At 38.8% G+C, this 11939-nt stretch overlaps 1 protein-coding gene across 1 annotated transcript; it reads left to right on the top strand.

Annotated features, from left to right (window-relative positions):
- The first annotated feature begins 6489 nt into the window (after positions 1-6489).
- On the top strand, positions 6490-8834 carry LOC115477587. The gene is given in 3 exon segments (XM_030214606.1): positions 6490-7151; positions 7153-7264; positions 7710-8834. Coding segments are annotated over 3 exon segments (1899 nt in total).
- Positions 8835-11939: the final 3105 nt, after the last annotated feature.

Below are 11939 nucleotides of genomic sequence, written 5' to 3'. Positions count from 1 at the left end.
AGTAATATTTTCAAGGATTCACTCTTGAAAGAAAGTGATAAATAGAAAGAAAAATTTTTCATCCTTAATTATCAGAAATCATAAATTATCACTCAAGTCCTTCATTTAAGGGGATTCCAAAATCAAAATGAGGAACTTTAAGAGGAAAAAAGAATAAGAAATAACATTCGCGAAGATGTTGGCATTTTTCTTTTTCATACCGCTCAAGACGTCTTGGAAGCTAAGAGTTTTGAAAGCTGAGACGGGTCCATAAAAGTATATTTAATAGTTCAAACCTTACTAAACACTGCAGGGGTACCTCAGAAAAAAGGTACCTCCTGCTTGCAATACTGCTGGTTTCAAAATGAGAAATTGTTTCCTTCGTCTTTGTGTCTCTCTTGAGAAATCCGGAAATAAGGAAATATGTAAGCCCAAAAATGTTTTTTCCTTATTTTTAAAAAACATCTGGAATATCCATTGTTTATCTGGAGGTAAAGCAACGGTTGCGACCAATGTCGCAGCCGTTGCTAATTCAGTTTCCGACGTTTCTAATCAAGAAATGTATTAAGTTATGTCCAATAAAAAAGGTATCATCTTATTTTCTTTTCTATGTTTTATTTTGTTTGATTTCTATTGACGACGTTTCTAAGAAAGCAGAAATATCTAAACTTTCCCCCTTCTGTTGTTGTAATTCCTTTGGTTTTTGAGGCAAATAAAACACTCTTGTGAAGGGCGGTAAATTTGACTCAGGTATACATAGATTTTCTATTAGATATCTTTTTAGCATATTTCCAGGCTTAACCATGGAGATATGAGGAAAATTAATAAAGCGAAGGTTTTGACTTCTAATATAGTTCTCAAAATGTTCACTTTTAAGTCTAAGGTTAGAAACATCTTTCAGGATAGAAAATTGTACATTATTCACTTTTTTTATTCCTTGTTCTATTTTATCAGCATTAGAAGTCATGCTGTCAAAATCAATTCTTTGTTTCTCAGTCTTTTGTTCCAATTCAGTTATACGTTGAGTCAAATTAGTAGTTTGAGAAAGAAACATTTGCCCCAACTGGGACAAAAGATCCCATAATGAGTCTAACATTACCTCCTTCGGTTTGGTAGTTAGGCCTGCAGGAAAAACAATCTTTCGTTTAGCTTCCCTCTCTTGAGTAGCTTCCAGAACCTCCACAACACTTAAAGTCGGACAGGCTTCTTCCGGAGGAATTAACCTCCTTTCTCCCGGTTCAGACCATTGTTGTTGCGTCCCCAGCGTGATCGGCGTCAATTCACCCTTTCGGGGCAATGCCGCTGCTCCCTGAAGCGGTGAGCTTATTACCGGCGGCTGCGGGGGTGGAACTCTTCCTTCGGGGCTTAGCATGGTATCTGGCCCAAAGGACGCCGAGACTTCCTCCAACTCGCCAGCGTCGCATATTGAGCCGCTCCCGATCTCAGAACCAACTCTCTGCATCTGCACATAGCGATCCATTGGTCCAGGTAATGTGGAAGGGAGATGGGGGGCACGGGCAGCAGCCCTTCCACGTCTCTTAGGAATCAGACAGGAAAGCAGTACTGCAGCTAGTCGTGAATGGGTGCAGCCATCTTGGAATCCACCGGAGCGTGCACTTAACTGTTGTGACCCAAAGAAGCTTGACATCTGATAAACATATGCACAGTACTGTTTATTATTATAAGTACAGTATACAGTCTCCGTTAACTGATGTTAGGCTTACTTGAAGTAATCAGTTATAGCCCTATGTAAACTATTGGGTCTATGAGTTCCATAGACTACATCTGCCAGATGATAAAAACTGTCATAGCGCTGACATCCAGTGGCCTCCAGATAGGCCTGCAAGGTGTTGAGACTCTCCAGCGCTCTTGCAAAAGTAACAGGAGGAGGTTGTTGAATTTCATCAGCATGTGCCTCGCTGCTCATTTCTTCATCTGTTTCATCATCAGCCGTTGTTGCCTGTGTGTAGGTGCATATCTCAACATCAGCGCTGTCGTTAGCTGTTTGTAGATCATAATCAACAGCTACTTAGCGAAACTCCTCTTCAGTAACACCAGCTGGGATGTCAATAACCTGTTCATCTGACGCATTTGCAACAGCTGCATCTGTTTCATCCCTCTCCATATCCTTAACACAGCTTGCCTGCTTGTAGCAGTTCACAATGGTTCCCTGTGTAACATGGTTCCAGGCTTCTTTCTGCATATGTAGGGAATCAAACAGTGATAGATTACGAGCCAGTTCAACTGCACGTTTATCCTTGGCAGTCTGGTCATCCACAATGCTCATCAGACGACGTAGCACAAGAGCCCGATAATGTTGTTTGAAATTGGCTATTATGCCCTGATCCATAGGTTGGATCAGAGAGGTAGTGTTGGGTGGCAAGAAGACTAAATTGACGTTAGACAGCCTAACATCATCACTGTGTGCAGCACAATTATCACAAAGCAACAAAATCTGACGCTTTTGTGCCCGCATTCTAGTGTCTAACTTCTTTAGCCACTGCTTCCAAATTTCCCCACTCACCCATGAATTTGTGTTAGCCTCGTATGACACAGGAAGTTGCTTAACTTTCTTGAAGCAACGGGGCTGTTTGCTGTTTCCAATGACGAGGGGTTCCAATTTCTCACTCCCATCCATATTGCAGCAAAGGAGGATCGTCAGTTGGTTCTTCGACGTTTTACCTCCAGTAGTTTCGGCATGCTTGAAATCAAGTGTTCCATCAGGAATCGCTCGCCAGTAGAGACCATTTTCGTCAGCATTGAAAATGTCACGAGGTGCAAACTCATTCAAGATGGTAGGAAGAACTGAAACAACCCAATTTTCAGCACCAAAGTCATCAGTGTCTTGTTTTTCACCTTGCTGGTTCTTGAATTTTATGTTGTTCCTCTCCTTCCATCTTTCCAACCATCCAGCAGTGGCTTTGAAATCAGTTAGTCCAAGACTTTCAGCTAGCTGGTTAGCTTTCTCCATAAGCAGTGGACCACTGACAGGAAACTATCTGCTCCTGACTCGAGAAAACCACCGAAAAAGAGCATCTTCTACCTCCTCAGCTTTTCCCGCCCGTTTTCGTTTCCGTTGTGGATTTGTATTGTTTTGCTAGTCTTCCAGAAGTTGGTCTTTCTGCTTCAAGACACGTGAAATTTGACTAGGATTGACACCATATTCTTTAGCAATAGATGCTTGACTTTGTTTGTTTTCTAATTTTTTAAGAACTTCTATTCATTCAGCCAGTGTAAAAGTCTTACAGTTCTGCTGCGACGACAACCCCAGTGTACACTCTAACAACATTCTTTCACTTATTCTGCCTGTGGCAGTTAAAGGGGCGGTAAATTTGAAATCTCATTGGTTGTCACGCGCCAGTTGGCTTCCATATTCCATGTGTGCGCTTATGCAGAGTCTTCTCTGCAGAGGAGCGGTCTTAAACCATGCATATATGTGAATTTTGCACTTATCAGTGGTATGCTAAACCGAAGTTTGTCCCCATAGAAATTGATGGCACCAAAAATGGGATGAAGTATGGCATGCAGTTAAACAGAGCATGCGCTTATCCGACGTGCACTTAAATGGAGTGCACTGTATATATGTAAAATGAAAATATATGGCATCTGTACAGCACGAATTACAGAGCTCCGCTGCTGATTTGTGCTTGCCACATTTAGAACAGCGCTTTACAGTCTCCGCAGCCATCGCAAAAAATGGCGGTTCGCGCCAAAAAAACATCCCGATCACGGGCCCACCCCGGAGTCAGAAAACACTCTTACCTCACTAGACCGAGTATCACAGCTCCGGTCCTGTAGAAGAATCTCAAGAAAAAAACCTCTTTTCCAAGATCACTGTGCTAAAGCGCGACTTTTATTTAACGCTGTGAGGAAAGCAGAGGCAAAACAGGTAAATAAAAACACTCGGAGGCTCAGATAAGTGGGAAAGGCAGGGAAAGGCGAACCAATGTGCCTGCATCCACTGAGTGGGAAAGGGCTGACCTATGTGCCTTCAAAGTGAAGCTGCTATAGCCTCTAACACCCCGGCATATATGTATGCAATGTAACAAACCAATTATATATAATGTAAACATATAAAAGACACATATATATAAGTATAAAAGTATATACAAACATGAAACATATATATATATATATATACATGTATAAGCAATGTATATATAAAAACCATGTTATATCTTAAAACAAATTAATTAAATAAATCAATATAGCATATTTCAAAATGGTGTAGATTAAAAGATATGGATAAAACAAAAATGAATGTTGTACATTAAAATGAAATAATTAGATAAATCTATGTAGTATATTTCAAAGTGGTGTAGATAAAGAACTATATCTACTGACCTTATGATGTATGGCTGATTATGAAAAAGAGATATCTTTATTAAATCAATACACACAAAAGATATCAATCTAGCCCTATAAATGAAAAAGAAAACTCACTCATTATTTACATCTAGTGTGATTTCACAAGACAACAAATGATAAAATCGATCTTGAAACCAATTGAGAGAAATGAATTACCAAATTACATGCAAACCCTCTAGAATTATATAAATGAACTTGGAGATAATCAATTACTTATATATAGTGCACTGCCATGGGACTAGAATTTGGTGATCCTCTAAATTTCATGAACTGTGGGGTTATGAAGTGCATTGTCACTGAAAATCCCTTTATGGTGTAATCATGATCCTTTTCAAATCACGAAAATGCTTAAGATCATATGAGAGAACTTTTGACGTCATGAAATCATTTGACACAGAACATCCTTCATAACGTAGACATAAAATGTAATATTAAGGATGTTAACTCATTCTGAAATATTTTATTTTTTAATTAGCATTTGCCATCATTTAATTTGAACCCCTTATCAAATGTAATATTCGTCCAAGTGTATGATTGTGATTAAATGGAACGATAATAATAAAAAACGTCACTAAATGCCCCTTTTAGTTGACTAGTAAAGTACTGTGCCGTGTAGATCAAAAATACTATCGAAGTTGATCTTATCCACAACGGAAGTATACATCAGTATAAGTAGAAGTGTCTACGTGGAGATCTTCTTTATAAAATTCATAGGGTCTATCTTTCCGTGGCTCCATAAAACCAAACTAACTGAGAGAAAAATATGTAAATATATGTAATGGGACATCATGTTTTGAACTTATTTGAAAAACAAAGGTTTTCTACGTGGGTAAAAAATAATAAATAATAATATACATAGCATTGCTGTGAAAAGTTAAAAGACGTAGTCAATGAAGTATCAAGAGGGCATTCCTGAGTGCCTATCAAACAGGGAGAGTTGAAAGGCTATATGCATCTCAGAAATATTTGCTAAAAACAACAAAATGTGTCTTCTAACATCTGTTGGATAAATGTACTAAAAATAAAATAAAATGTATTCCATTAACAATACTTTCCACAAAAGATATATATATATTTAGGGTGGAAAAGACTTGCAGAAATGACAGACAAGCAACGAAGAACGACTACACAAAATATAACAGATTTCAAACGCAAAACAATTGGAAATCTGAAACAAAAGAAAAAACCCTGTGACACAACACAAAATAAAGCAAGAATGGATACACCGACAGCACAGTGCAGACTGTATCAATGAGAAAGAAACTCAATACTGTAGTTGTGGTCCAATGAACGCAGTCTGTATATTTTGCAATGCCAAACATTTTCACAATGAAACACCTTCTGACAACCTATTTACACAATGTTGTAGTAAGGGCAAAGTACAGCTTCCAGGAATTAGGTACAGTGAATTAATACAACAGCTTCTCTCCGGGGAACATGAATATTCAAAGAATTTTGTACAAAACATTAGGTCCATTAATAGTTTCTTAGCTTTTGCCTCCATGGGAGCTAACATTGCACCACCACCCCGATATGGCCCTTATTGTTTTCAAATTAATGGTACTGTTTACCATAGAAAAGCAGCACTACATCCTCAAAATGACAATCAAAGACAATTTGCTCAATTATATATTCTTGATCCTGATGAAGCAGCCATTCAGAGACTACGAATCTCAACAAATGCACATATCAACCATACATTAATGAGGCAATTAAGCAATTTTATGGCACGGGAAAATCCATTTGCAGACACATGCAAGATGCTGTATGAAGTAGAAAATGAATGCATATGTGAAGCACAACAAAGAAGAATAGAACCTCCAACAGTTTCAATGGCCATTGTTCAAGATCGCAAAAACGATTCAAGACAATACAATGCCCCTAGAGCCAATGAGGTGGCTTTCATTTTTCAAAATACAGATGGGGAACCTCCCTTACATAGAGATCTGATAATACATTGCCGAAACAAGCCAAATGAAGAAAACAAAACTGAGATAATCAGTGTGTTGGACCCCAATCTAGAACCAATGGTATATCCATTACTTTTTCCATATGGAGATCAGAGCTGGAGGATACATATTCCTTTGTCTAAACAACCAAAATGTATAATGCACCTCCGTCGCAAGACTAAGAGTTAAGCAAATGCAGTACTATGGGTATCATTTGGCAATAAGAGACAAATTCATTCCTTTTCTTACTGCAGGAATACTAACGCAACAATATTTTGTGGATACATATATTAAAACAGAAGCAAACAGACTTAATTATATTCAACAAAATCAAAAACTGTTAAGAGTTGAAAAATACTCTGGGTTAATGGACCACCTTGCAAGTGAAGCTGCAAATGGAGGATTTACACCTGGCCAGGCATTTATTTTACCATCATCATTTGCTGGCAGCCCAAGAAATATGCATCAAAATTTTCAGGATGCAATGGCAATAGTTCGCAAATATGGCAAGCCAGATCTGTTCATTGCTATGACCTGCAACCCAAGATGGGAAGAAATTACTCAAAATCTAAAAAAAGGTCAGGCACCAGAGTTTCGACCTGTTTTATTGGCATGGGTGTTTCATTTAAAACTAAAAGAGTTACTACACGATATATGCAAAAACCATATACTTGGTGTCCCTCTTGCAAAAATTCATGTCATTGAATTTCAAAAGCGTGGTTTACCTCACGCTCATATATTAATTATCATGAAAGAGGAACACAAGCCAAAAAGAAAGGAAATAATTGACAAAATCGTATGTGCTGAAATTCCTGAAATAAACAACTTTCCACGTCTCCATGCAACAGTTGCTAAACATGATACATGGCCCATGCAGTGACCAAAGCTTAAATTATCCCTGCATGCTTTATGGGAAGTGCTCTAAACAGTTTCCAAAACCATTCCTATCACCTATCCACACCTATCCTGTTAGAATATCAATGATATGCTTTGATGTCCCCATGCATACCTCCTACCCACCCCATCCTCCCACCCTGTCAGACTGTCATAGTAATGCTTGAATGTTTTCACTTATATACACTGTCAGCTAGCACATTTGCTTATTTCCGATCTGACGAAGAAGGGCAACCTTTGAAAGCTAATCAAGAAATGTATTAAGTTATGTCCAATAAAAAAGGTATCATTTTATTTTCTTTTCCATGTTTTATTTTGTTTGATTTCTATTGATAACCTTAAGAGTGGACTAACACGGCTACCACACTCCTCTACAAAACCATTCCAAAATGAAACTATTGAGAACTGTGACGGATATCCTAAATACCGCAAAAGGGATAACGGCGTCGGTACACTCTTAAATGGAAAATGCATTAAAACAGTTGGGTAGTCCCTTATAACCCTTACTTACTTTTAAAGTACAATTCCCATATAGATGTGGAAGTATGTGCATCTATTAAAAGTGTCAAGTACCTCTTTAAATATGTCTATAAAGGACACGATTGTGCCAATGTGGTTATTACAGAGCACCAAACTTTACAACATGATGAAATTAAAATGTTTACTGACTCTAGATATGTTAGTGCTCCTGAAGCTGCATGGAGATTAAACAGTTTTGAAATGCATCACCAATCACATACTATCCAGAGACTGGAAGTACACTTACCAGATCAACAAAGCATTGTTTTTCACCCTAACAAAGTTGAGGCTGCAATACAAAGAGCCAGAACCAGGGACACCATTTTAACAGTGTGGTTTAAACTTAATGCAGAAGGCAATCCTCCAAAGACCATTTTGTATGTAGATATTCCTATGTACTATACTTTCGACAAAAGAGAACGAAAGTGGAAATGTAGAAAAGCAGGACATGACAAAACAATTGGGAGAATGTATGCAGTTCATTTTTCAGCGGACCCTGAGTGTTACTGTTTAAGGCTAATTCTACTACACAAACCAGGGGCTAAGTCCTTTGAAGACTTAAAAACAGTTGCATGTGTTCTTTATAATACATTTCAAGATACAGCCAAGAAAATGGGGCTCATTGATGATGAAGCTCTGTGGGAGAACACCTTAAACAATGCACTCACATGCAGCATGCCACAGCAAATCAGACACATTTTTGCATTCATTTGTGTTTTTGCCGTACCATCAAATGCTTTCCAAATTTTCCAAAAATACAAACTTAATATGACACAAGATTTTCAACACATCTATGGTTGCAATGGTGATTGCTCGATTTGTGAACAATTGTGCCTTCAGAAAATCCAAGCCGTTCTGACTACACATGGCAAAAAACTTGAACACTTTGATTTACCAACAGTCATCCACAGAATAGAAGATCCTAAACTCGCCTTCAGTGTTGGAGATGAAAAGCAGAAAGCTGAACAAATGGTAGAAAAACTAAATAATGAGCAAAGGGAAGCATTTCATACTATACTTTCTGCCTGCAATACAAAAAACATAACCCACATGTGCTTCTTCCTAGACGGTCCTGCTGGAAGTGGAAAAACGTATACGTATAATACTATCCTGAGCTCCATCTGAGGAGATGGAGGAATTGCACTACCTGTTGTTTCTACAGGAATTGCTGCAAATCTCCTTCCAGGAGGACAAACTTATCATTCACAGTTTAAGTTACCTGTTCCTCTACTGGAAACGTCAACATCAAGTATCATATTAACATCAAATGATGCTTCCATCATTAGAGATGCTAAAATCCTTATTTAGGATGAGTCAACTATGGCACCCAGCATGGCACTTCCTGCTGTAGATAGAATCCTCAAAGACATCATGAACAATCAGAAACCATTTGGTGGGAAAGTTCTTCTCCTTGGTGGAGATTTTCGACAAACTCTACCAGTGGTACCACACGGTGATCGAGCTCACATTATTGAAGCCAGCATTAAGTTAAATAAACTATGGAAAAAAATTGAAATACTAAAATTAAACAACAATGTCCGCTCTGTAGACCCAGATTACAACAACTGGCTTATTACTTTAGCAGACAGAAATCTTCCATGTCCAGATGGTTTCAAAGATATTATCAAAATCCCACAGAAGCACATTTGTGACAGCGATATAGTTAATGCCGTTTTTGGAGAAAAAATTACCGCAGATACTGTTTACAACTTTGCTAAAAAGGCTATTCTTTGCCCCCAAAATGCACATGTTGACAAGATAAATGAGGCTGTTCTAAATATTTTAGAAGGTGAGACAATTACTTATTTAAGTTTGGACTCCCATTCATGACTCCAATGATGAGGAACATCAGTTATATCCTGTAGAATTCCCTCATGAACAAACTCCAACTGGCATGCCTTGCCTTAAACTGAATTTAAAAATTGGAGCCATAATTATCCTACTCAGGAATTTAAATACCAAGCGAGGTTTATGTAACGGAACTTGCTTAATAGTGAAAGACTTGAAAACTAACCTCATTATTAGTCAAGTAATCACTGGGTCAACTGCAGGGAGTACTGTTTTTATCTCACGTATTGAACTAACACCATGTAACACTGACCTCCCATTTACATTATGTCGAAAACAATTTCCTGTGAAATTGACTTTTGCAATGACAATTAACAAGTCATAAGGACAAACATTTGAAAAAGTTGGCATTTTCCTCCCAGAACCAGTGTTTACACATGGGCAACTGTATGTAGCATTTTCAAGAGTTCGAAACTCTTCTGCTGCAATTGTAAAAGTCATAGATGGTCCTAAACAAGGAAAGCTTTTCTCTCAATGTAACAAAGTTTTCACTAACTGGATTAGGAACTGGTTGACGGACAGACGCCAGAGGGTGGTGGTACATGGAATTCGATCGGATAAGGGAAAGGTGAGCAGTGGATTGCCTCAGGGATCGGTGCTGGGGCCGATTCTGTTCAATATATTTGTGAGTGACATTGCCGAAGGGTTAGAAGGTAAAGTTTGCCTTTTTGCGGACGATACTAAGATTTGTAACAGAGTAGGCACCTGGGAGGGAGTGGAAAACATAAAAAAGGATCTGCAGAAGCTAGAAGAATGGTCTAAGGTTTGGCAATTAAAATTCAATGCACTTAGGCAATAGAAATCCATGGGAGACGTATGTGTTAGGCGGTGAGAGTCTGATATGTACAGACGGGGAGTGGGATCTTGGGGTGATAGTATCTGAGGATCTGAAGGCGACGAAACAGTGTGACAAGGCGGTGGTCATAGCTAGAAGGTTGCTAGGCTGTATAGAGAGAGGTGTGACCAGCAGAAGAAAGGAGGTGTTGATGCCCCTGTATAAGTCATTGGTGAGGCCCCACCTGGAGTATTGTGTTCAGTTTTGGAGGCCGTATCTTGCTAAGGATGTAAAAAGAATAGAAGTGGTGCAAAGAAAAGCTACAAAGAAGGTATGGGATTTGCGTTACAAGACGTATGAGGAGAGACTTGCTGACCTGAACATGTATACCCTGGAGGAAAAGAGAAACAGGGGTGATATGATACAGACGTTCAAATATTTGAAAGGTATTAATCCGCAAACAAACCTTTTCCGAAGGGAAGGCAGTAGAACTAGAGGACATGAAATGAGATTGAAGGGGGGCAGACTCAAGAAAAATGTCAGGAAGTATTTTTTCATAGAGAGAGTGGTGGATGCTTGGAATGCCCTCCCGCGGGAGGTGGTGGAGATGAAAACAGCAACGGAATTCAAAAATGCGTGGGATAAACATAAAGGAATCCTGTTCAGAAGGAATGGATCCTCAGAAGCTTAGCGGAGATTGGGTGGCAGAGCCGGTGGGGGGAGGCAGGGCTAGTGGTTGGGAAGCGGGGCTAGTGCTAAGCAGACTTCTATGGTCTATGCCCTGAAAATGGCAGATACAAATCAAAGTCAGGTATACACATAAAGTAGCACATATGAGTTTATCTTGTTGGGCAGACTAGATGGACCATACAGGTCTTTCTCTGCCATCATCTACTATGTTACTCACGTAAAAATATTGTTTGTAAAAAAATCTTGCAAATGTAAACAAGCATTATATTTCTAATAAAAAATTTAAAATTTCTGCGTACTCGTTAGCTTTTTGGAAATATACTATAAATAAAAAAACAAAACACAAAGATAAAAAAAAAAGAAAAGAAAACAATCCACATGTCATACCCCTGGACCATATTACTCGTTATACACCCTTCCCAATTATTCTTTATCATCACAGCACATTCTTCCTAACAGTTCCCTTAAAAACGTAATAGCCATTAGATGATAACCTTGTTTCATTGGTTTGAGAAACGGGCCTTTTTTACTAGTCCTATATGATAATTCACCTTCAACATTCTGAGGCTGCCTGGAACCATTGTTTCCGCTGGAGGTGGTGTCCCTCATGTAGTAGATAATAGTGACATCACACAACCCACACCAGATTGGTCAGTAGAACGGAGAGGGGCGGAGCCACGATACAGGGAGAAGCGAATCAGCACAACACTGGGAATGCACAGCAGCAGGAACAGAAGCCTCTCTCACACAGTTTCTCTCACATACACTCTCTCAAACATACACACTCAGAGGAAAACCTTGCTAGCGCCCGTTTCCTTTCAAACAGAAATGGGCCTTTTTTACTAGTCTTTTATAAAGACCACATGGAAATCATGAAGTCACTGAAATTCTACCCAAATTCTACCCACAAACATGCC

Source organism: Microcaecilia unicolor, chromosome 1 (assembly GCF_901765095.1).
Source record: "Microcaecilia unicolor chromosome 1, aMicUni1.1, whole genome shotgun sequence".
NCBI lineage: Eukaryota > Metazoa > Chordata > Amphibia > Gymnophiona > Siphonopidae > Microcaecilia > Microcaecilia unicolor.
The sequence above is the reverse complement of the archived record's forward strand: the minus strand, read 5'-3'. Positions and strand labels throughout refer to the sequence as shown.